At 44.3% G+C, this 26687-nt stretch overlaps 1 protein-coding gene across 2 annotated transcripts in view; it reads left to right on the top strand.

Annotated features, from left to right (window-relative positions):
- mrpl1 (mitochondrial ribosomal protein L1) overlaps positions 1 to 26687 on the top strand; it is a 58995-nt gene that overhangs the window by 11787 nt on the left and 20521 nt on the right. For both annotated transcript variants that reach the window (XM_038791814.1, XM_038791815.1), the window contains 5 exons: positions 2631 to 2898; positions 3791 to 3874; positions 4409 to 4480; positions 8800 to 8911; positions 19333 to 19433. In XM_038791814.1, coding sequence (XP_038647742.1) covers positions 2631 to 2898; positions 3791 to 3874; positions 4409 to 4480; positions 8800 to 8911; positions 19333 to 19433 — 637 coding nt within the window. The remainder of the gene's footprint in view (positions 1 to 2630; positions 2899 to 3790; positions 3875 to 4408; positions 4481 to 8799; positions 8912 to 19332; positions 19434 to 26687) is intronic.

Genomic DNA, 26687 nt, shown 5'->3' with positions numbered 1-26687 from the left:
TTAGTGTTTGTACCGTTTGGCCTTGTATATATTTTCTACTGTTTTACTAAAAAGATAAGACCAACCCACCTACCCTGCACATCTTTGGGATGTGGGGATGAGACCCATGCAGACACCGGGAGATTGTGCAAACTTCACACGGTCAGTGACCCAGGGTCGGGATCAAACCCGGATTATCGGGGCCGTGAGGCAGCAATGCTAACCGCTAACCACTGTGCCACTGTACCATCCCCTGCTCCTATGTCTTATTGTTTTTCAAACTGCAGGCTGGTAGGCAGTGAGTTGTTCCCCAAGAGTCAGTGTTAAGACCACTGTTTTTACCTCTGCCACTGAAAGCAGTGAGAGTTGGAGGGATCTGTGGGTTCGTGTACAAAACCCTTGAGGGGTACAGGACTCATTGAGAGAGTGGTTAGCATAGCATATGGAACTTTCAGCTTCATAAATTAAAGTATTGAGTACAAAAGCATGGAAGTTATGCTGAGAGATCTGATAAAGGTTTACAAGTTTATGGTTGATGGTACAAGGACGAGGGGAGATAAATTTTAAGGTTAAGAAATGCAGGGGGAAAATGAGGAAGAGCATTTTTACTCGATGAGTGGTAATGGCCTGGAACACTGCAAGGGTGGTCGAAGTGGAGATTATCAACTATTTCAAAAGGAAATTGATAGATATTTGAGGGAAATAAACGTGCAGGGATAGAGTGGGGACTAACTGGATTGCTCGGCACAGAGCGGTAAAACTCGATAAGTTGAATGATCTTCTGTGCTGCAGTAACCCTATGATTTGTGATTAGACAATTTGGGATTGTTCTCTGTTGCATAAAAGAAGATTGAGAGGATATTTTGTGAAAGATGTTCAAAATCTTGAGGGGTCATGACAGAGTAAACTGCAAGGAGTTGTTGCCATTGGCAGAAGAGTTGAGAATCCGAGGACCCCGATACAAGGTAAATGGCAAAAGAAGCAACAGTGTCATGAGGGAAAACCTTTTTATGCAGCAAGTATTTCGGATCTGGAATGCACAGCCTGTGAGTGGTGGAGAGAAATTCAAGTGGTGCTTTCAAAAGGGAATTGGATAAGCACCTGAAGAGCAAGAATTTCAGGGTTGTAAGGGAGAAGATGGGGGAGTGAGACTAGATGGGTTGCTCTTGCAGAGAGCCTGTTCAGACATAATGGGATGAATGGCTTCCTTTTGCGCTGTGACTGTGACCATTAAGTTATTCATTAATGAATGGAGCTAGGTTAGCACATGGGTTTCTTTGATTTCTTGGAATGATCATCAGACAAATTTGGTAAAAGTTTCCTGCATCTATCCTTTGACTCAGTGCACATCTGGATTGTTTATTAAAGCAGTTCCTGCAAGTTCCTTATAAGCTTCAGTCCAAAACAGGATCTGAAGTGCAACTTCCTAATCCCACAGATATCATTGGATGTGAACAGTTTTGGTCTCCTTATCTAAGGAAAGATATACTGGCATTGGAGGCAGCCTGGAGAAGGGTCAGTGGGTTGATCCCGGGTATAAAGAGATTTTCAGATGAGGAGAGGTTGAGTAGGTTTGGCCTATACTCATTGGCGTTTAGAAGAATGAGAGGCGACGTTACGGAGACGTATAGGATTCTCGGGGAGCTTGACATGGTAGCTGTTAAGAGGTTGTTTCCCCTTCTGTGAGAGTCTAGGATCAGAGGGCATAAACAAAGAGTAAGAGGTTACCCATTTAACACAGAGATGAGGAGGAATTTCTTCTGTCAGCAGGTGGTGAATCTGGAGTTCTTTACTGCAGAGAGCTGGAGAGGCTGGGTCATTAAGGATCAAGGAGGAGATAGATTTTTAATCAGTCAGGGAATCAAGAGTTATGGGAATAAGTTGGGAAAGTGAAGTTGAAGATTATCAGATCAGCCATGATCTTATTGAATGGCGGAGCAGACTCGATGGGCTGAATGGTCTACGTCTGCTTCTGCATCTTATGGATGGGACGATTGATTGCCTTTGTGGTGGCTGGGGCACACTACAGTATCACTTGTGTTGTGTTCAATTGACAGTTGTATGTTGGAAGTGGAAGAATGCTCCAGTTCCTAGTACTCTTACTATTCTCCCTGTTGAGCTCAAAACTTGTTGGGAAAAAAGTCTAAATTCATAAAATTTTAAACATTTATTTTATTCAAGTTCTTTTGGAACATTAGAAACTTAAAGCTGGCACGGTGGCCTCATGGCGCTGAAGACCCGGATTTGATCCCCCCGTGTCTGCGTGAGTCTCACCCCCACAACCCAAAGATGTGCCGGGTAGGTGGATTGGTCCCGCTAAATTACCCCTTTATTGGAAAAAAATAATTGGGTACTCTAAATTTATAACATTAAAAAAGAAACTTAAAGCAGTCACAGCAGGTTATCTGGATGCTTTCTAAACAAAAAATGAAGTCAGGTAGTTTGACAAGTCATTCCTTTGGAAAAACATAAGAAATGTTCCTATAACTTATGTGACGTTCCCTTTACTTTACTTTATTATTTCTGATTTGTTCATTCAGGAGTTATGATGACAGATTGACTTGTGGAATTTAAACTAAAAAGAACAATGCAATATCCTGTGTTTGTCATGTGTGACTGTTTGATAATTTTCCCTTTTTATTAAATGACAGACCTTCCAAAACAGAACAGAAAGACTCAAAGAAGGAAAACCTGAAACCTAAAAGAGAGAGAAAGACAGACTTAAACAGGCATAAACCATTCGGTCTGACAGCTTGGGAGCCAGTTGATGATGTGTACCGGATCCAGTATTACCCAAAACAAGTGCACGACATTGAGACAGCAATTGACATGCTGAAGAAGTTTCAGGAGTTAGACTTTACTTACCCCAAGCAACCTGTTTATATTGATCTTCAGCTTGACATGAAGCTGGAAAAGAAGGTGAAGTTTGCAAGCCTGTACTTTACATTTTTGAGTCAAAGCTTGGAGTTATAGAAAACGTTACAACTTTAAAGAATCATCCAAATTACTTGATTTAAAATTAGCTTTTTGATAAGTAACTGAGTAAGTTTCTTCAAATGTGTCTGTGTTTTTGGGTGTGCCACGTGAAGATTAAGCTTACTGCCATTAGGTATGTCTCATTGGAATACTTGCATTCAGAACAAGTTGAGTAGCAGTTTCTTCTATTTTCCAGACCATTCTGTTAAATACAAATATTTGGAAAAACTCCTGATGAATCGTGGCGCGTTCTCTCAGGATTACTGTCTCAAGATCAGTCCCAATGTCAGTTCACATTTCCAGCCCTGGTCGACTGAATGAATTAAATTTGTCGGTGTGGGTTTTTTTCCTCCTTTTGATTCTACTGTTCCTCAGATAATCGCAAGCTGCATGTCAAAAGATGCTGAATTTAATAAGCAAATAATTGAGTGAAATGAGTTTCCCCACTCCCTTCATCTGGTGTTTAATATAATTGCCCCCACTTTGCATACAATGTTCTTCCTCCGTTGTAGGGCATGTCAACCTCCAGTCAAGAGAGCAGGAAGATTAACTTTTCATGGCTCTGTCACAGTTGTTCATGAATTAGCTGCAAGAAGGGATGAGATTAGGCTATGGGGGGGAGGGGGAGGCTCTTTTTCTTTTTTAAAGTTATTCTTCTTGGTTAAGCTGCACTGTTCAGCACCTTATGTTGCAACATAAGTGCGATATTAGTAACTTTGAGGAGTGAAATATGATGATGCCAAAAGGAATCGCTCACCACTCCCCTTATTAAATAACATTAGGTACAAATGTAAATGGGACTTTGGTTTCTGACTCGTGCTTTCTTGTATCCCAGAAAAAAGTGGATCCATTTGTCAGCATCGTGCACCTGCCTTATCATTTTACAACAACTGTCAACAACGTGCTGGTATTCACAGAAGTGAGTAGGAATTACATAACCATTGATTTTTCCTGCTAATTTCAATAAAGCCTCATAATTGAGGAGGAAAGCAAATTATTTTCCAGTTTCCCGCAGATGATTTAGAAATATGGGTCAGCTGATAGGCTGCCTCGGACAGGGATGATGAGAGTGTGGACCTTTATATGAGAGGAGGCTTGAGCTGCAGTGTTTGGAATAACTGTTTTATAAAGGATGAGGGATGGAAGGCTGCATAGGAGTAAAATAGAACATGCCAGCTCTCATTTATTTTGTTACGTCTGTGCAAAGCTTGAGAAATATGTCTTTTCTTGGATGCCAAGAAATGCTGCAATTTGTCCCAATCATTCTGTGAAATGCATACATTTTTAATTGCCATGTTTATTCTGCTATTGATTTTGCCACTTGTGAAGTATAAAATTTATTTTACTGATGGAATAACTCCAAAGGCAGTATCTGCCTGGGTGCTTGAAAATCCTCTCAGTAACAAATTGTAGTATGCTGCACTCGGTCTCTGAAATATTGTTCTTCTTGCAGAGTCCAGAAGAAGCTGCTGTCGCTCAGAAACATGGAGCAGATATTGTGGGTGGAACAGAGCTCATTCAGAAAGTATGCACTTATGACCAAAATGACTTTTTTTTTAAAAATGTTTTATTAACAAAAAATTTATAATTGTCAATGCAAACCAAAACAATCAAAAAGAGAGAAATAAAAGACAAAACATCACAACCAAATATCAAAGTACAAAAAAAGAGAAAAACACACAACACCTAATTAATTTAAATACGAAAACTAACCTAAACCCCCAAAAGCTGATCGTGACTAAACTCCTTAAAAAGGGAAATAAATGGTTGCTATCTTAGAACATCTCCACCCACCCCCTGATGATGAATATGATCTTCTCCAAATGTAGAAATGACATGGGCACTGTTACCCACCCAAGCAATATTTGCCTCGGGGCTATCAACGAGGCAAAAGCAAGGATATCTGCCTTCACCCCAGACTCTATCCCTTACAAATCCGCCATCCCAAATATGGCCACCAATGGACACTGACCCAAATCTATATGAAGTATCTCCAACATGGTGTTACAAAAATGAAGCCTTGAAACCCATAGGTTTGAGGCAGGACCAGAACATACGCGTATGGTTAGCTGGCCGAAGAGAACAGCGCTGACACCTATCCTCAATCCCAGGAAAAAATGTGGCGACTAGGGGCTTCATTTGAAGTAACTTCATTTGAAGCCTACTTGTGACAGTAAGCGATTTTCATTTCATTTCATTTCATCCTTGCCGTAGCCATATGCAATACCGTAAACTGGATCAGTCTGAGCTGAGCGCATGAAGACGTGGAGTTGACCCTATGAAGAGCCCCACACCACATCTCACCATTAAGACTGGGACCCCCCCCCCCCCCCCCCCCCCCCCCCCCACCACCACCACCACCACCACCACCACCACCACCACCACCACCACCACACCAACAGGCTGAGCCAGGGACCGAATCTTCATTATCAGAGAAGAGGGTGATGCCAAAGGAAAGGAAGGAAAAGCTTTGTGTGAAAAATAGTGAACTTGGAAATATGGAAAATGATTGGAATTGGGCAGCTGAAGTTTCTCAGTTAACTCCCTAAAACTGGCAAACCTCCTCTCGACAAATAGGTCTCCAAACTGCTCCAGATCCTTCACCTTCCAAGATTTAAATTAGAGTCCAAACCAGGGGGTTTGAAGAGGAGATTATTGCAATTAGGGGCTAATGAGGACAGCGATAGGAGCTTGAAATGCTGTCTGAACTGTTTCCAAATCCTAAGGGAGGAAACCACCACTGGGTTTGAGGAAAATCAAACCGGTAAATTCTAGTCTTTTTAGGTATCTTGTTTCCTCAGCTTCTGGTGATGGTGGATCTGTTTCTTTGAGGATCTTTGGCTTCAGGAGGAGAAAGTAGGTGGCTGTCCTGGATGTCTTTGCTGCTCTATAGAGTGACGGACAGACCTTGAATGCCCAGCTATCACTCAGTTCTCCTGCAGACTTGATGCTTAACCAGAAACCTATAATTACACTGACACATAATGTGACCTGTTGAGTTTTCCCACCCAAATAACCCTCAGTCCATTCTCAGGCTTTTCTTTGAAAGCTTCTGTATACCACTACAGTCCGCCCATTACATTTCCTTTTTTTATGGGTTCCTGTTATGACCCTTATGTTGGTAAATGTAACTGGGAAAATCTATTTCATTCATTAAGTTCCACTCCACTCCAAATGAGAGTAATTTGATTTGATATAAGAATTTATGGAAACGGAAATGCTAAGTGAACAGAGCCAATGCCAGTGGGAGGGTCAGTGACACTTGGTGTTGTTGCAACTAATTAGCTGCTGATCATAATCTCAACTGCTTCTGCACAATGCCAGGAAAATGTTTATATTATACTACAATTTTGAAATTAAAAACAGCTGATGCCAGGTCCTAATAGGTATAAGATTGACAGATTTCACTGTGCGCCTTAAATGTACATTTTAAATTATTGCTTGTATCATCCAAGTTCACATAACCAGAGCAGCAGATTCTCTGATCAGTTGGCCGTTGCATCTATTAATATACAGTGCTGTTATAACCCCCGTGCCCAGTGATGAATATGGTAAACCTGGTGGATTGCAGCTCTCTTCTCTTAACTTTTTTTTTCAAAAGTTGTCTATTCCAAAGCAATTCCTATCTGGTAAATTTGGCAGGTAACTTTGCAACAACAATCCTGCGATAATCAGTCCTGTTGAAACATTTGCTTTCTTAAGTCCAGAATTGTCGGTTGTTGCAAATGTTAGATCCCTTTCACCAAATGCATTCATTTTTGACACAAAGCATCTGCCAGGGGGAAAGTTTAAGGGAGATGTGCGTGGAAAGTTTTTTACACAGAGGGTGGTGGGTGCCTGGAACGCTTTGCCAGCGGAGGTGGTAGAGGCGGGCACGATAGCATCATTTAAGATGGTAAAACCGTTTTGCGTTGGGATGAGTGAATGTGAGGATTAGATTTTTAAAATGTCTAAATTGCCCATGAACGTAGCATGATGTTTTTGGAGAAATGTTGAATCACTGTCAGCCTGACTCAGCAGGTACTACTTTCGCCTTTGAATCAATCGATTATTAGTTCAAACTCCATTCTGGAATTTGAGCACATCATCTAGGTTCATGTTTTAGAAAATGGTCCTGCATCATTAAACATGACATCTTTTGAATGGATGTTAAACTGAGCCTTTCATGCCTGTTCACGTCAATACAACAATCTAATGCCACTTTTCAAAGACGAGTAGGCAGTTTTCCTGTCTCTTGGCGACAGGGGGAGCTGCTATTTAGAGTTGTAAGGGGAAGCTTTCGGTACCTAGACATCCAGGTGGCACGGGAATGGGAATGGCTACATAAGTTAAATTTGACTAGTAGACCAAATGAAGGAAGATTTCCGAAAATGGGACATGCTCCCGATATCACTGGCTGGGAGGGTACAGACAGTGAAAATGACGGTCCTCCCGAGATTCCTGTTTGTGTTTCAGTGTCTCCCCATCTTTATTCCACGGACCTTCTTTAAACGGGTCAACAAGGTGATCTCTGACTCTGTATGGGCGGGTAAGACCCCGCGAGTAAAAAAGGGGATGCTGGAGCATAGCCGGGGGGAGGGCGGGCTGGCTGGCGATGCCGAACGTCAGTAATTATTATTGGGCAGCAAATATAGCCATGATTAGGAAGTGGGTGGTGGAGGGGGGCCAATGTGGGAGTGAGTAGAGGCGGCATCATGTAAGGCCACGAGTTTGGGGGCATTGGTAATGGCGCCTCTACCGTTCCCACCGGCACGGTACACCACCACTGGCGGTGGTGGCACGGTGGTGGCGGCCCTGATAGTCTGGGGGCAATGGAGGAGACAAGTGGGAGCAGAGGGAGCATCAGTCTGGTCTCCAATCTGCAATAACCATCGGTATGCCCAGGGAGGCTGGATGAAGGGTTTCAGAGATGGCAAAGAGCAGGGATCGAGAGGATTGGAGATCTGTTTATAAGGGGGGGCCTTCCCAACCTGAGGGAGCTGAAAGAGAAATTTGAATTGACGGGTGGAAATGAGTTTATGTACCTGCAGGCGCGGGATTTTCTATGCAGGCAGGTCTCAAACTTCCCCTTCTTACCGCCAAGGGGGTATACAGGACAGGGTAGTTTCCAGAGATTGGGTGAGAGAATGGGAGGGTTTCGGACATTTATAAAGAACTCATGGGGTCAGAGTAAATGCAGACCAAGGATCTGAAACACAAATGGGAAGAGGAGTTAGGAGGAGAGATAGAGGATGGTCTCTGGGTGGATGTGTTGAGTAGAGTCAACGCGTCCACAACATGTGCCAGACTCAGCCTGATACAGTTTAAAGTAATTCACCGGGCTCACATGACAGTGGGCCGGATGAGCAGGTTCTTTGCGCAAGGTGTGCGGGAGAACCAGCGAACCATGTTCATATGTTCTGGGCATGCCCGAAGCTTTGGGGATTCTGGCAGAAGTTTGAGGATGTCAAGGTTTTAAAAACAAGGGTGGCACCGAGTCCAGAGGTGGCAATTTTCGGAGTGTCGGTAGATCCAGGAATCCAGGAGGAGAAAGAGGCAGACGTTCTGGCCATTGCCTCCCTGGTAGCGTGGGAGGCAATGGCCCCTCAATTGGAAAAAAAGAATTGGGTACTTTAAATTTATAAAAAATAAATCAAATGGGCTAAATTCAAATCCAGTTTGAAGGAAAGCATTCAAGCTCATCATGTCATCTGGTCACCTTACATATGACTTTGGAGTACAAACATAAATCACTATTAATGGTTGAATTAAGATCCCCTGAGAACCAGGTATGAAGGTATTTTAAATAGTGCAACCCACTTGTGTAAACATAGAAATCTTACAAACACTTTGTTTCACTTTCAGATCTTGGATGATGAAATTCAAGCGGATTTCTATGTATCCGTTCCTGACATGGTATCAAAGCTGGTGCCTCTCAAAAACAAGTTAAGGAAAAAGTTTCCTAAAAGTAAACGGGGTAAGGAACTAATGACTATCGATATATACTTAAGTAAAATGTGAGAAAATATAAACTCCACAGTGGAATTATAATATGGGACTTTCCATTATTAATCTTTTGCTCCAGAAATCATAAGAAGAAATAGTAAATTATTAAATGTTGCCTACTTGGTGAGACCAATGAGGAATTTTTAGTTACAATTGGGATCTACAGCGTAACTGTAACCTCTAAATTGGTTTGGGTGGAGGTTAAAAATCTAAAGATCTGAAACAGGAACCCAACCCACCTTGAGACTGCCCATCTCCGGTTTTAGTGGAGAAGGTACAAGAGGTGGGTAATCCTATCTGTTCTCAGTAGGCAGGTTCGTTTTTAAAAATATTTTAAAGAGGTTGCATGGCTTCACTTTAATAGTGATTCTGCTGTTCACCAGACTAGGCCAGGGAATCCCAGCATGTGAAAGAGGCATGAAGGATTTAATGCAGGATGTGTCTTTAAAGCATTGCTAATGAACCTGGAGGTTCATGTTTCATCCAGGCTGCTCAACAAGGCAATAAATCAGACTCGCCTCAACCCTCTGCAGACCCCCCAACCGAGCAACTTAACAGCTCTCTGTTTCTAAACTGGAGGATGTTCCTGGTATCCATACTTACAGGTTAAGTCACTTGGTAGCACAGAACTTGAATATTGCTTACAAAAAAGAGACAAACTGTTAAAGCTTTTCATCTGATACTCATCAGGACAGATGCAAGATTGACAAATTTCAAAGAGAACAATAGTATATATTGCATGACAAAAGGGTGCTGATTGGTTGGCATGTCAGCTCTGATTGGTCGAGATGTTTGGCGGATGCAGCAAGAAACTGTTGTCACCCATGCTTTTGTTTTTTTTAAACATGTCTGGACATATTCCATTAGTTTGCAGTGGAGAGGTCCCTCCATATGAATATATGTAGCTTCTTGGCAGTTTAAGTGAGCTGCATTTTCAGTCCATCTTGAATTGTTTGTTAGTGTGATTCTTGGCACACTCTGGATTATTAAGCTAATGCTGCCCAATTGTGGAATTACTTTTTAACTTTAGGCGTTATGTTATGAGTTCTGAAAGCATGGGTTGGTGATTACTCTGCTTATTGCAAGCAGCCAAAGGGACGTGCTGTTTGATATGTTCTGTCAGTCACGACGTAAGGCCTACATATCTGACACCACATTGGCATTAAAATTCATTTCTGGGCAAATCCTGTTTTAACATAGTACCATTTTATTGAGAATGTCGGTTTTACGGAATTAAAGTGATTGGGTTGTGAACTGGCAGTTGGCACTGGCTGTTTCCCCACAACCACGTGAAATCACTTGAACGCACAGTTCCCTGTTCAATAAGTTGTAGAGGAAAGCAGAAAAAGCAGACTTTCAAGGAGCATCTTCGCGTTTAACAGGAGTAAATCCCTGGAAGCGGTTTTCTCCAAGTATGGGCAGATCTCGGATGTGAGAGTAATTTAAGACACAGGCGGGGACAAATTGGCCAATTATAATCCAGCTGGGGAAACACAAGGCTGGGAAATTAATAGATCTCCATTTCTCCCAAAACAATAAAAAAAAGTACTGTAACTGAAAGGGAAGAGGTTGGAACAAGATCAAGACTCAATGTTGCTGGTTTTAGGTGCTGCGTCCTCTGGAGCTGCTGCCACCCTGGCCCCAGGAATAGTCGTCACCCTGAGAGTCATACTGCTGAGAGTCCTAGCCGCTGCCTCCCAACATTTCTCAGCTAGTCCACCAGGATCTGCCGCCCGTCAAGGGATCACCTGCAGTGCGTCCCTGGCATCCTCCAGATTTTTGAAAGTGGTGAAGCTGAAACCATGGACCCCACGGCTGCAGCTTTTGGCAGTATGTCTCTCCACACAGACAGCCACCCAAGGCTGGAATTGAACCCGGGTCCCTAGCACTGTGAGGCACCAGTGCTAAACACTGCACCACCGTGTTGCTCTGTAGCTTTGCTAATTGTGGATGCCATGATTCTTGCCACGGTGTTGGCACTTAGGTTGGAAGAGTGCCTCCCATGGGTGATTGGGGAAGATCAGGGGTTTGTAAAGGGTAGGCAGTTGTCCTCGAATGTGCGGCATTTGTTAAGTGTGGTGCTCTCGCCATCAGAAGGGAGGAAGCCAGAGGTAGTAGTGGAGCTGGATGCGGAGAAGGCATTTGACCGTGTAGAGTGGAGTTACTTGTTTGCGGTGTTGGAGAGATTTGGGATTGGCCTTATATTTGTGGCATGGTGGGCAGCACGGTGGCGCAGTGGTTAGCACTGCTACCTCACATCGACAAAGACCCGGGTTCGATCCCGGCCCCGGGTCACTGTCCGTGTGGAGTTTGCACCCCCCCTGTGTGAGTGGGTCTCACCCCCACAACCCAAAGATGTGCAGGGTAGGTGAATTGGCCACTGAGTTACCCCTTAACTGAAAAAAAAGAATTGGGTACGCTAAATTGATTTTTTTAAACAGTTTGTGGCGTGGGTTAAATTGTTACATGGGGAACTGAAGACGAGTGTGTGCGCGAAAGAGGTGAATTTGGTCTATTTTCAGTTACGTAGGGGATCGAGGCAGGAGTACTCATTTCCCCCCTCCTGTTTGTGCAATAGAGTCCTTGGTCATTGCGCTGAGGTGCTTTGATAACTGGAGGGGGATAGTGAAGCGGGGGGCTGTGGAGCATAGGGTGTCTTTATATGCCGATGACTTGTTGGTATACATCTCCAAACCGGGTTCCACGGTGGGGGATTAAATGGGGCTGCTCAGGAGATTCGGGGTTTTTTCAAGTTATAAACTGAATTTGGAAAAGAGTGAGTGCTTTTTGGTGTCTTCACCGGAGGAGGCTGGGGTTGGCTTGGGGACGTTATCGTTTCGGGTGGAGACTACCCACTTCAGGTATTTGGGGGTGCAGGTGGCGCGAGACTGGACCCGGCTTCATAAACTGAATTTCATGAGCCTGGTGGGTAGGGTCAAGGTGGATTTGCTGAGATGGGCCAGCCTTCCCCTGACATTGGCAGGCTGTTGCAGGCAATAACGATGAATATCTTGCCATGGTTTTTATTTTTATTTACAAGTACCTGCCAATCTTTTTGATTATAACGTTCTTTATGGGGATGGAACAGTTGATTTTGTCGATTGTCAGGGCAGGTAAAGTAGCAAGGATTCAGAAGACGGTGGTTCAGAGAGGATGGCAATCCGGGGGTCTGGCCCTTCCAAACGCGTTGTATTATTCTTGGGCGGCAAATGCTGAGAAGATGAGGGGTTGGAGTAGGGAGCCAGAGGCAATGTGGGTGAGGATGGAGGCAGGCTCTTGTCGGGGTTGCGGTTGCTGGTAACAGCGCTGCACCCATTTGCCCCAGGAAATATTCAGGGAGTCCGGTGATGGTGGCCAAGTTGAAGAAATGGAAGCAATTTCGGCAGCACATTAGGTTGGGGGTGGGGTCAAAGCTGCTGTAAATCCGAGGCAATCATGGATTTGAGCCGACGAGGCTGGATGCTAAATTTCAGGAATGGGAGGAGCGGGAGGTGATGGAAATGAAAGACCTATTTCTAGAAGGATAGCTTGCGAAGTTGAAGGAATTAAAGGAGAAGTTTGGGATATCATGGAAGGCAGCCTTTAGGCATATGCAGATGAGGGATTTTGCGAAGAACGTTTTCTCGACTTTTCCGGTGCACCGTCCTCCTCGTTGTTGAAGGAGGTGTTGTTGGTGATGGGGCTGGACTGGGGGGCATCTCGGCGATCCATGAGAGGATTTTGGATGAGGATATGGCGCCATTGGAGGTGGTTACAGCTAATTGGGAGGAGGAGCTGGGGATGACGCTGGAGAAGGGGTTGCAGTGTGAGGTATTGGGGCGGGTGAATGCCTCAATCACATGTGTGCGGCTGGGGTTGGTACAGCTAAAGGTGGTACACAGAGTGCACCTGACAAAGTTGAGGATGAGCTGGTTGTTTAAGGGGGTGGAGGACACCTGTGGACGGTGTGGGAGGCATGCGGTCACTCATGTGCATATATTCTGGTCCTGCCCGAAGTGGGAGAAATTTTAGATGTTGTGTTTTAGCACCGTGCCGGTGATCCTGCATGTCGATTTGGAGCCGAGTCCCATTTGGCATGTCGGACTAGCCGGAGCTGCAGACCGGAGCGGGGGCAGATGTTTTAGCCTTTGCCTCGCTGATTGCTCGCAGGTGGGTCCTATTGGGATGGAGGTCAGCCTCTCCGCCCTGTGCCTCAGTATGGCTGGGTGATTAGATAGATTTCATGTACTTGAAGACGGTTAAGTTCAATTTGAGGGGGGCATGTGAGGGATTGCACAAGAGATGGGGTCTGTTTATATTAAACTTTAAAGAGTTGGTTACCATCAGCTGCTAAGGGGGTGGGGTTGGTAGTGAGTGAGGGGGGGGGCATTGGTTTTGAGTTACTGGGGTGTTGGAGGATGGAAGTGGGAGGGGGTTGTTTCTTTTTTGTTGTTTTACTTTGTTATGTTGTATATTTAAAATGTTAAAAATCCAAAAAAAAAATTCAAAATAAATCAAACATAGCTTCTCAACTAACACCATGAGCTAATTTGCTAATTAATGCAATTGAGCTATGCCTTAAGACCCTTTTTGCTCTGCACTGCACTTCTGTCAAATGAGTAGAATTACAAGAACAATTCCAATGTTATTCCTGACTCCATCAGGCTAACCTCTCCTTGCCTTCGCTGGGTTGCAACTTGCAGTGTACGGTGAATAAAAGCAAATTATTGCGGATGCTGGAAACGAAAGAGAAAATGCTGGAAAATCTCAGCAGGTCTGGCAGCATCTGTAGGGAGAGAAAAGAGCTAACGCTTCGAGTCCAATGACTCTTTGTTAACGCTAACAGACAGAGAAAGTGGGAAATATTTATACTGTGGAGTGAGATTGAAAGATGAGCCATAGCCACAGAAAAACACACGGGGGGGACTGCCATTAGCACTCTTTCCCCTTGGTTTCTGTGGCCATGAGCACCCCGTTTCCCTGGGTTTCTGTGGCTATGGCTCATCTTTCATTCTCACTCCATAGTACAAATGTTTCCCACTTTCTCTGTCTATTAGCTTTGACAAAGAGTCATTGGACTCGGAACATTAGCTCGTTTCTCTGTGTACAGATGCTGCCAGTGTACGGTGAAAGTCGTTCTGCTTAGCCTGAGCCTTCCAGATCCATTCTCCTCCTGCAAGGCCCACCTCGGCAATTCTCTGTTCCTTAAATCTCTAAATGTTCCATCTGTTCTGTTTGCCTCCTTTCATACAGAGAACAACTTCTTACAGGGAATAACGTCTTACAAGCATCCTGCTTGTCCACAGCAGTGCCTGCCTCGTTTCTCTCTGTCTGTGTCTCACAGCATGAGTCACTGTGCAAAGGTTTGAAAACAGTCATTTGAGGCAGAATGTTACATTCCCCCTCTGACAGGAAGGGTCTGTAAAAGTTCTTGAATGGCTTACCCATTGGGCTCCCGCACGCCCCCAGACCTCTCTACAGTTTTATAGTGGGACAGACGAGGCTTAGGCCGGCCCACCCGCCTGCAACCCAATTTTGCCCCTTGATGACCATTTACAGGATGTTTCCCACCCAGCCTCAATTTCCTGGCTGGCGGAACGAGTTCAGGTGCTGGAGGGGAAGCTGGAAAGTGACCGTGTTCAGGTCTCAGGTGGGAATTGGCGGGGGTGGGGGTTGCCTCCATCAACAATCTTCTTTGAATGTCCACCTCCACCCCCAGCCAGAGTGCTTTCAGTATTTCTAATTTTATCTTGGGTTAAGACATTTTAACACATAACTGTCTTGTAAATTCCAGCATTTGAAACAAATAATAACTTTAAGAAATACGATATTAACAATGGACAGCGGCGGGTCAGGCTTATGGGCAGAGCCCGGGGGTATGATGATGGTGGATAAGAAAGGTTGGGGGGGGGTGAGAGACCCCCCAGTAAGGATAGTCACGTGGAACGCGAGAGGGCTAGGAGGTCCGGTCAAGGGTGCTTGCACATCTTAAAAGTTTGAAAACTGATGTGGCAATGCTGCAGGAGACTCACTTGAGGGTGAAGGACCAGGTGAGACTTAAAAAGGGTTGGGTTAGCCAAGTGTTTCACTCTGGATTTGATGGAAGGGCTCGAGGGGTAGCGGTGTTGGTCAGCAAAAGGGTACGCTTCCAGATGGAGAAGGTGGTGGCAGATCAGGGGGGTAGCTATGTGATTGTGGCAGGGGCGCTGGAGGGGAGATTAGTGGCGCTGGTAAGTGTATACAGTCCCAATTGGGACGATGTGGGATTCGCGAGGAAGGTGTTTGGGGTCATCCCCGACTTGGACACACACAAACTGATTGTGGGGGGAACTGGAACCTGGTGCAGGAGCCCAGGTTGGACAGATCACGGCCACACTCGCTGGTCCCATCAGGGGGGGCGAAGGCGCTGGCTGGGCTAATGGTGGAAATGGGAGGGGTGGACCCTTGGAGGTTCCTGCACCCAAGTGAACGGGAGTACTCATTTTTCTCAGCAGTTCATAAGGTATACTCGCGGATCGACTTTTTTGTGGTGGGAAAGGCTTTGCTGGCTGGAGTCAAGGGGTCGGAATATTCTGCAATGCTAGTGTCAGATCACGCTCCACATTGGGCTGATATGGTGCAGGAGAAGGGGGTAGCGCAGAGGCCGGGGTGGAAACTGGTTGTGGGGCTTTTGGGGAACCAAGTATTCTGTGAGAAAATTGAAACGGTAATTAACGAATATATAAGTTTCAACTGTATGGGTGAGGTGTCGAAGGCAGTCGTCTGGGAGGCTCTAAAGGCGGTGGTGAGGGGTGAGGTAATTTAGTTCAAGGCCAGGGTGGACAAAGAGGAGAGGTTGGAGCGGCAGAGGCTAATAGGTGAGATGTTGGAGGTGGATAGGAGTTATGCAGAAGATGGGGACCCAGCGAAGCTGAAAAAGAGGAAGGAACTACAGACAAGCTTTGACCGACTATCCACCAGGAAGGCGGTGCGCCAACTGAGACGAGCAAGGGGTGCGGTTTATGGACATGGAGATAAGGTATGTTAGCAGGTCAGCTCCGGAGGGAGGCAGCAGCAAGGGAAATTCTTCAGGTAAGGGATGGGGCCGGGTAGTTGGTGGTGGCTCCGGAGTTGATTAACAAGGTTTTTGAGGAGTTTTACGAGAGGTTTTACAGGTCAGAGCACCCGGTGGAGACCGTGAAATGCTGGAATTTCTAGATGGGTTGGAGTACCTGAGGTTAGGGGAGGGGGACAGGGCTACATTAGAAGGATCAATACTGGAGCAGGAGAGAAAAGATGCGATTGGGAGGATGCAGTCGGGGAAGGTGGCAGGGCCGGATGGGTTTCCGGTGGAATATTATAAAAAATTCAGGGATAAGTTGGCACCTCTGATGGTGGGGATGTTTGAAGAGGCGATAGGGCAGGGAGTGCTGCCACAAACCTTGGGGCAGGCACGATTTCACTGTTTTTTTAAATAAATGTTTTTTATTGGGTTAGTGTGGGTCGTAGAGGCCCGTGTCACTTCTGAATGTGGACGCAAAAGTATTGGTGAAGGCATTGGCGGGTAGGCTGGAGGAGTGCCTCCCGAAGGTGATAGGTGAGGATCAGACGGGGTTTGTGAAAGGGAGGCAGCTGTTTTCGAATATTAGGAGGGTTTTGAACGTCGTTATGGCACCGGCGGAAGGGAAGGAAACAGAGGTGGTTGTGGCATAGGATGCCGGGAAGGACTTTGATCGGGTAGAATGGGGGTACTTGATGGCAGTGCTGGAGCGGTTTGGGATTGGACCAAGATTTGTGAACTGGGTAAAACTATTATATAAGGAGCCGAAGGCGGGTGTCCGCACGAACAATAGCACGGTAGCATTGTGGATAGCACAATAGCTTCACAGCTCCAGGGTCCCAGGTTCGATTCCGGCTTGGGTCACTGTGCGGAGTCTGCACGTCCTCCCCGTGTGTGCGTGGGTTTCCTCCGGGTGCTCCGGTTTCCTCCCACAGTCCAAGGATGTGCAGGTTAGGTGGATTGGCCATGATAAATTGCACTTAGTGTCCAAAATTGCCCTTAGTGTTGGGTGGGGGTACTGGGTTATGGGGATAGGGTGGAGGTGTTGACCTTGGGTAGGGTGCTCTTTCCAAGAGATGGTGCAGACTCGATGGGCCGAATGGCCTCCTTCTGCACTAAATTCTATTAAAATATCAGTTCGAGATATTTTTCTCTCCAACGTGGGACGAGACAGGGATGTCCTCTGTCCCCCCCTGCTGTTTGCACTTACGATTGAGCCGTTGGCCATCGCATTAAGAAGTTCAGGAGCATGGAAAGGAATAGTGCGGAGGGGGGGTGGCAAGTACAACATCACTAGTTTAGTGGGGAGAGTGAAAGCTGATCTGGCAAGGTGGGATAGTCTCCCTCTGTCACTGGCGGGTCGGATGCAGGCGGTTAAAATGAATGTGTTGCCGCGATTTCTGTTTATTTTTCAATGCCGACCGATTTTCCTGCCAAAGTCCTTTTCCAGGGAGATTGAGGGAAGGATTACCTCGTTCATATGGGGAGGGAAGGTGGCCAGAGTGAGGAAGGTGCTGCTACAGAGGGGAAGGCAGGCAGGGGGTTTGGGTCTCCCGAACCTGATGCACTACTACTGGGCAGCGAATGTGGAGAAGGTGCGGAGCTGGGTCAGAGGGGTTGATTCCCAGTGGGTCAGAAAGGAGGAGAGTTTGTGCAGGGGGTCAGGGCTGAAAGCACTAGCAACAGCGCCACTCCCGATAGCTCCGGGGAAATACTCCGGGAGTCCGGTAGTAGCAGCTTCATTGAAAAACTGGAGACAGTTTCGCCAACACTTGGGAGCAGGGTCGAGGGAAATGCCGATTCGGGAGAACCACAGATTTGAGCCAGGGAGGTGGGATGGAAGCTTTCGGAAATGGGAAGAGAAGGGGATTCAGGCGCTAAAAGATTTGTTTCTTCGGGGTCGGTTTGCAGCATTGAGGCAGCTGGAAGCGAAGCATGGGCTGGAGCAGGGAGAAGTGTTTAGGTATATGCAGGTTCGGGACTTTGCCAGGAAGGAGATACAGAGCTTCCCGGAGGAACCGGCCTCCACATTGCTGGAGGAGGTGCTGACGGCAAGGGGAATGGAGAAGGGGGCAGTGTCAGCGGTGTACGGAGCTATGTTGGAAAAAGATAAGGCACCACTGGAGGGGACTAAAGCAAAGTGGGAGGAAGAGTTGGGAGAGGTTATAGAGGAGGGGGTCTCGTGTGAGGTGCTCTGGAGAGTGAATGCCTCCACCTCATGTGTGAGGTTGGGGCTGATACAGGTGAAGGTGGTAGACAGAACACACCTCACGAAGGTGAGTATGAGCCGATTCTTTGAAGGGGTAGAAGATGTGTGTAAGCGTTGCGGGGGGCGGGGGGGGGGCTAATCATGTTCATATGTTTTGGTCCTGTCCAAACCTAGGGGAGTACTGGAGGGAGGTGTTTAGGGTCATTTCCAAGGTTGTGCATGTGAAACTGGACCCAGGTCCCCGGGAGGCCATATTCGGGGTGTTGGATCAGCCAGGGTTGGAAACGGGTGCGGAGGCAGATATTATAGCCTTCGCCTCGTTGATCGCCCGAAGGCAGATCCTGCTGGGATGGAGAGCAGCCTCTCCACCCTGTGCTCTGGCGTGGCGGGGGGGGGGGGGGGCCTGTTGGAATACTTGACCCTTGAGAAGGTTAAGTTCGAACTGAGGGGAAGGATGGAGGGGTTCTACAAGTCATGGGCACTATTTATTATGCACTTTCAAGAACTGGATAACATCGAACATTAGGTGGGTGGGTGGGTTGGGGGGGAGAGGGGCTGTGTTTATTAAAGATGGCTATGGGTAATCCCCGATTCCTTTTTTGTCATTTGTTTATGTAAACATGGGGGCTGATGTTTGGGGGTAGGTGGGAGGATGGAATTGTTGTTATTGTAATGGGGGTTTGACATATTTGTTGTTGATTATTGTTTGTTGTTGGTGGGTGTAAATTCTTTTTTTTTAATGTAGAATATCCAGTTAATTTTTTTCAATTAAGGGGCAATTTAGAGTGGCCAATTCACCTACCCTGCACATCTTTGGGTTGTGGGGGTGGAACCCACACAAACACGGGGAGAATGTGCAAACTCCACACGGACAGTGACCCAGAGCCGTGATCGAACCTGGGACCTCGGCGCCGTGAGGCAGCAGGGCTAACCCACTGCGCCACCGTGCTGCCCGTGGGTGTAAATTCAGGAGAAAATGTGAAAAAGGAGAATAAAAATATTTTTAAAAAAACTTTAAGAAATACATTTCTCCCGTTTAAAAATATTGTAGCAACTTTCACCTGTTTGAAATCTGCTTTTTTATATTCACTTGTGTTGATCAAATGCAATTATATCACACATTCTCTGAATTCCTCTTGGGTATTTTATCATTTGTGTTTTGCAGGTTCTGTTGGGCATAATATTCCTGAAATGATAGAAATATTTAAAACTGGCCTCGAATACCTGGTGGAGCGTGACTGCTACATTCTATCTAAAATAGGGACGGTAAGTTTGACGAGAATAACAAAGACATTTAAAATTGTTGATTGCAAAAACAATTTAGTTTATGAAAAAGTGTTACTGGCTCATGTGTCCAGCCTGTTCTTCTGAACTGCACCGGTTTCACCATTTGCACCTTGCAGAACATCTACTTTAACTTACATTGCTGTTTTAATTGATGTAAACGTGCCCAGCTCTAGATACTTGCAGAATCTGCTGAATAATCATTTTAGTCTAATATTGCTATGGTGGACTGATTGTTTGATACAACTTTAGATAGTATGCACTAATTGGCTTTGGTTATGAACATAAAATGTAACTGCAATTTGCCAGAAAAAAATCAACTAAATTGTGACAGAATTTATTGTATTTTACAGTTTATTAACAGATTATACCTGCAGTAATCTCAGTGATTAATTTTAATGAACAAAATAATATACCAAATTTTACACTTGCAAGCAGGAAAAAGTTGTGTTTTCAATTCTCTGCTCTTGAATTGATCTCAGGTGAATTGATATTTTATTATTTAAACTTTAGCAAATGTAGTTTTATATGCGTAAATGTAGGGTCCCCGGTTCGATTCCCCGCTGGGTCACTGTCTGTGCGGAGTCTGCACGTTCTCCCCTGTGTCTGCGTGGATTTCCTCCGGGTGCTCCGGTTTCCTCCCACAGTCCAAAGACATGCAGGTTAGGTGGATTGGTCGTGATAAATTGCCCTCAGTGACCAAAAAGGTTAGGAAGGGTTATTGGGTTACGGGGATAGGGTGACAGTGAGGGCTTAAGTGGGTTGGTGCAGACTCGATGGGTCGAATAGCCTCCTTCTGGACTGTATATTCTATGTCGATTCTATGTCTATGGCATGTGAAATTGCATTAGCCAGAAGTTAAATCAAATGCTCAACACATTTTAGACTGAACTATTGTCAGAGTTGACTTCGAAATAAATGTTTTCTGGCACTCGTGAAATAAATTGTAACCTGAAGATTGACCATCTATTCTTTGATGTCCCGAAAGTGATCAAGGTGCAGGGAGTTGAATCTGCGTCTAGCAACAGATACAAGCAGGTCTTGAGCATTCAGAGGAATGTTATGGTTATTGGAAATTGTATGAGATTCATGAATTCAACAGGCTGCTGTGTAGTTATAGGTAACCGTGGCTCTATAAATGTATCGAATAAATGCAGTCAAATACTTGGATAGCAGCAACACTTGTTGAAATGACACTGCCCTTTTTTCTGAATTCTTTCTCCATTGTAGCTTTCGAAAGCAAATTAAAATCTCTTCTTTTCAACCAAAATCCCTTCCTTTCCGTGCCCTCCCTCAATACTCTATTTTACCTCGTAACCACCTGCTGTTAGTCCTCCCTGTAATCCTGCTCCGATCCACCTTTCTATACGAGAAGAAAACTATAGTGGTCTAATTGGTCACTATAGTACTTTAATTAATTTTTGCATTCCAAGGTGGTGATAATGATGATGAGATATCTGGGCAGAAATTTGTAACACCTTTATGTCCACTTATGAATGAATTTGACACCATTTAATTGCTCTGTTATCAATTAGCAAACAGACTTATTGGAGAATTGGATTGAGCTGATGTGGGTATTTCATGAACCACCCAGTAGGCTCAACTTCACTAATTTTCCAATTAATTCTGTCCAGTCACCACAGTCTGTCAGTAAAAAAAAGAAACCTAAATGACTGCTACCTGTTTTTCATCATCAGCAATGGCTCCGGTTCTATTTAAAGATCAGAATATTAAAGGGCGGCACGGTGGCACAGTGGTTAGCACTGCTGCCTCACGACGCCGAGGACCCGGGTTCAATCCCAGGCCCGGGTCACTGTCCACGTGGAGTTTGCACATTATCCCCGTGGGTCTCGCCCCTGCAACCCAAAAAATGCACAGCATTGGCCATGATAAATTGTCCCTCAATTGGAAAAAAATAATTGGGTACTCTAAATTTATATCTAAAAAAAAATTGGAATATTCAGACTTATTCTAATTTTCTTACAACAGATGGTAACCCCTGTTGACCATATCACCACTATTTAATATTTGACCAAATCTACCCATAACTGAACAAAATGTGGAGTCAACATCATAGATTATCATAGAATTTACAGTGCAGAAGGAGGCCATACGGCCCATCGAGTCTGCACCTGCTCTTGGAAAGAGCACCCTATCCAAGGTCAACACCTCCGCCCTATCCCCACAACCCAGTAACCCCACCCAACACTAAGGGCAATTTTGGACACTAAGGGCAATCTATCATGGCCAATCGACCTAACCTGCACATGTTTGGACTGTGGGAGGAAACCAGAGCACCCGGAGGAAACACACTCAGACACGGGGAGAATGGGCAGACTCCGCACAGACAATGACCCAAGCCGGAATTGAACCTGGGACCCTGGAGCTGTGAAGCAATTGTGCTATCCACAATGCCACTGTGCTGCCCAAACATGAATCATATATCATAGAATCCCTGCAGTGCTGACCGAGGCCATTTGGCCCATCGAGTCTGCACTGCCCCTCTGAAAGAGCACACTGCACAAGCCACTCCTTCACCTTCTCCCTACCTAGCTAACCTGCACATCTTTGGACTGTGGGAGAAAACCAACGCAGGTATGGGGAGAACATACAAACACAGACAGTCACCGAATGTCAGAATTGAACCCAGGTTCCTGGTGCTGTGAGACAGCAGTGCTAGTCACTGTGCCGCCAAATAACTTGAAAGGGCTCTTATAGATTAGAAACACTAATTAAGGAAAAACCATGGGCTTCACTGGGGAAAATTAATAAGACTACTCTGGAGAAAAGTCAACCATAATTTTTGGGAAGGAGAGCATCAGCACAGACAACTGACTTTTCCTTCTCATTACCATGAGACTATTGAGAGTGGCATTAGTGAGAGACTCCAAAACCAACCGGGCTGGCCGGTTGGTAAGCAGTTGTGCTTAGCAACAGTAGGCAGAATGATCCACCAGCCAAGGCAGCCATTCAACAAATGCCGGGGAAGAGTGGCGCAGCTATGGTGGTGCTACTGCCGTTGAACAGAAGGGGTTGGCAAGCAGAGCTGATGACAGGAGATGAACCTATAATGCTTAGTAAAAACAGGGGCCAGGTAGCTGAAGGGTGAGTGTAATACAAATGCCTTTAACAAGATACCTGCCATTCTCTGGTAAATGTATTGCTATTGTGCCACTTGGTGGTAAATGTTAAGTACTGCAGTGAGATTGACCTAAGGAGCTTGAGATCAATTGATTAATTGTTATGTATGCCCGGGTGATATAGCATTATGCTCACAGCTTCACAAACATGGCAATAACATTAGAACATTGCCACTACTCCCTACATGTGTAGTACATGATGGATAATAGTCTGACTTCATTGAATTTGAAAATATTTTTGGAAGAATAATTAAGTTCATTGTGACAGTATGTAGATTGAATCTTCCCTTTCATTTTCCAAAAAAGCTGCAATTTAATTCACGATCTGAAATAATTTGACATAGATATGTTGCTCAATAAGTTTACCTAATGGATTTATAATATATTTTGGACGTAGCACAATGTGATTATCTATTTAAAAATCACCTGAACTTTGAGCCACTTTGTGAGTTCATGACAGCTGTTTCCTGTCACGGTATCTGTAGCAACTGGAGCATACAGACGGCAGGAAGACCTGTTTGATTACAGCTAATGGGAATGTGCTTTGACCGATGCAGTTATATGCAATCAGTTTCTCCTTATTTCTTGTCTCAGCTTACTTAAATCGAAGTCCCAGAAGCTTGACAAAATGGAAAGGGGACTGATCTGCTTTGCTTTCTTTGGGACTTTAGTTTGGCTGATAGTGGGTCTCTACGTCATTGTGTGCCTTTTACTTCTTTATTCAATTTGCTGCAAAGCACAAAGTAACAATCGCTATATGGGAAACCAGTCTCTGCCAACTGAGGAACTTTCAGAAAATGTCTGACATGGACCGTGGACAAATTATATGAAGACTGTTTTTCTAATACTTGTTGGGGGAGAAAAAGAGGCTCAGTGAGTTTTCAAAGTTGTGCGATATTCAATAGCGTGCCAAGGAAATATGTTTGAATGCTAGTACTCTGTGTTTTCCGCTCTGGTTTGAAAACATTCGTCTGTGGGGTTGAAAAGACTTATTCGATGGATGATTGTAAAAAAGATGGTCAGGTTATGTAACTCCAGATAGCAAGATGTGGTTCTTGAGCCCTTGGCAACTTGGAATGATTTGAATAATGAAGCGGGAATACATTTCCACATTGCTTGTGAACATTCGGTGCCTGGAGAGGAGTACATTAACTTCATGCAGGTTTATCTGGTAGATTTTCTGATTCCATTGTAGGATATTGATTTTTAACATGTCTTTTATTTCACTGTGGATTCAAATTCAGTATATGTTTCTTTTATATTTAATGATGTAATAATGTTTGAGAAATGTGCAATAATGTACATAGAGCTAAAATTATAGGTTTCTTTTCCAAAAAGTGAAAGTTTTGTTTCTACATTGATCTGAGTTTATGTCCAATTTAAGTATGACAGCCAGTTAGACATTTTTAAAGAACACCAAAAAGGTTCGAAATCTCTTCCACGTTTAAAATTTACAGTTATGTATTTCACCTTCTAGAATTAAAGAGTAACTTTAATCTTCACATTTCACAGTTATAATGAGTTTCAATTATGGTTAAGCTTTCTCATAAGTTGGAGATGACATTATTTTTCACTTACTTTTGGTCTAAATTTTTTTTTTAAATGTTTGACCTCCATTTTTAAAAATAAATTTAGAGTACCCAATTAATTTTTTCCAATTAAGGGGCAATTTAGCATGGCCAATCCACCTATCCTGCACATCTTTGGGTCGTGGGGGTGAAACCCACACAAACACAGGGAGAATGTCAAAACTCCACACGGACAGTGACCCAGAGCCAGGTTTGAACCTGGGACCTTGGTGCCATGATGCAGCTGTGCTAGCCACTGTGCTGCCCCTACGTTTGACTTCCATAATAGGCAAAACTAAATTAACAGTCTCAATACATCACTGATTAAATAATCAGCATCATTTTATGCATTTCGATTTGCAAGATACAGCCATGTTTTTGAGAGCTATTTTACTTTGACTGTACTTTTGGATCTTAGTAAAAGATAGAAATGATTTTAAATAATTTATTATAGATATGATATGACTTGGTAAAGTTAGATGCTCAGGTGCATCAGCTTTAATTTAAGGCGATATAACCTATGGTCTAAGAGGTAGAATATGGGATCAGACTGGACAGCTTTTTTTAGCCTGGCATGGACGCGATAGGCCAAATGGTCTCCTTCTATGCCATTTATCTTTTTATGTTTCCAAAAGCCAACTTAACTGTTGGTTGAAAATTCTAGTGCAAATGTATCCACCTGGTAAAGCTGTGGTTTCTTCGCGAAGTGTAAGCCTCATTGATTTTCTAAGTGCACTAGTTATAATGCACCTTGATTTTAACTTTTGTTTTGTTTTTTATTGAACACTTGTGTTCATTACGTGTAATATTGTGATTTGTTATAAACTGTGAAGCCTGGCAATTCTTAGAGGTTCAGTAAATGAGATTGATTAACATTAAATGAAACCACAAATATCAAAGTAAAAGGAGCAAATGCTGGAAATATGCAGCAGGTCCATCAACATCTGGAAAGAGAGAAGACATTAACATTTTGGATGTCAACCTTTTGTCAAACAGTAAATGTTAATCCACCTGCTCTCTTTACAGGTACTTGTTACTTGCTGAGTTTTCATAATTTTTTTGTTTTTCCTTGGGCCGGTAAGAATACTTTTTAGAGAGCAGTAGGAAAATGGTGGCCAAGGCTTGCCTTTCCAATAATCGTGAAAATTTCAGTCAGCTTACAACAAAATTGTGTATCTACTTACACACTGTTGCAATTGTAATAGTTGGGAATAAAATCATGAACAGGGTGTGAAAACCTACGGATGATACAGAACAAAAATCTGGTATTTATTTTGCTTGCCCCCAATCAATACCATCATGAAAATGAAAATCGCTTATTGTCATGAGTAGGCTTCAATGAAGTTACTGTGAAAAGCCCCTAGTCGCCACATTCCGGCGCCTGTTCGGGGAGGCTGGTACGGGAAAAATGACAGAAAAGAGTGTAATACTAGAAGAGATACCCCTGTGTAGCACCGTTTATTGTTTCACTGCACATATTAAAAGTGCTGGATCTTTTAAAACTGGAAGCAAATGTTAACCACACAAGGATCTAAATTTAGAAAACGTCAAAATATACAATATGAGAAGTACTTTTACTTAATTAGTTATCGGTGTACATTATACTAGCTAATTAGTTGATGGAACTGTGTCTGTTCCTCTTTTCAGCATTGGCAGATTCTAGTGGTGCTGTAACACATTCAGTAAATTATAAAAATGCCAAAATCTGGCAGTAATTGCAGTGTGACGACATGAGTACATCTTAAAATTCAGCAAATGTTGGAGTTTAAGATGACTTAATTTATACAGTATAAAACAGTCAACTTAATGCAGCACCATATGTTTAGAGTGTTGTAAAAGTCACTTAGTGGTAAATACAGGATGAGAAATTAAAAGAGTATTGTGCAAGATTGGGTTTTAAACCAGGAATGGATTGTAGTTTCATCAAAGAGAAGTAATATTTATGTATATTTATAACAGCTTTGCTGCAAGTCTGTATTGACATCTTTGAGATATTTCATGATTTTAACTTCAATGCCTTTGCCACAGTTTTGTGAAGACTGGTGGTCGACAAAAAGCTGCATCATATACTCAATCAGGACTGAATTTAAAAAAAAATCATTTTGTCAGCTAAGGCTTGGTATCTGGGATGAAAATGACTCTGATCTTCAATTGAATTCAGTGGCCCCAGAGTTGGTGAATAACTCTGCCAGCTGTCAGAACCATGTGTGTGGCTGAAACTGGACTCTGAGTTACCCTCCCTTCCAGGACCTCTGACACGACATCTGAGAATCCCTGCCAAAATCCCCTCAGTTCGGACACGCCCAAAACATAGGCACATGATTCGCCGGACTCCTCCCGCACCGCCCACATCTGTCCTCCAACTCCTCAAAAACCAACTCATCCGGGCCACAGTCATATGAGCCCTGTGGACCACCTTGAACTGGATCAGGCTAAGCCTGGCACACGACGAGGATGCGTTGACTCTCCTCAGGCCTTCTCCCATAGCCCGACTGTGTCTACTATGTACGTACTGTGGACATTCCTCG

The sequence above is a fragment of the Scyliorhinus canicula genome, chromosome 3 (genome assembly GCF_902713615.1).
Source record: "Scyliorhinus canicula chromosome 3, sScyCan1.1, whole genome shotgun sequence".
NCBI lineage: Eukaryota > Metazoa > Chordata > Chondrichthyes > Carcharhiniformes > Scyliorhinidae > Scyliorhinus > Scyliorhinus canicula.
This window is presented reverse-complemented; position numbering and strand designations above follow the sequence as displayed.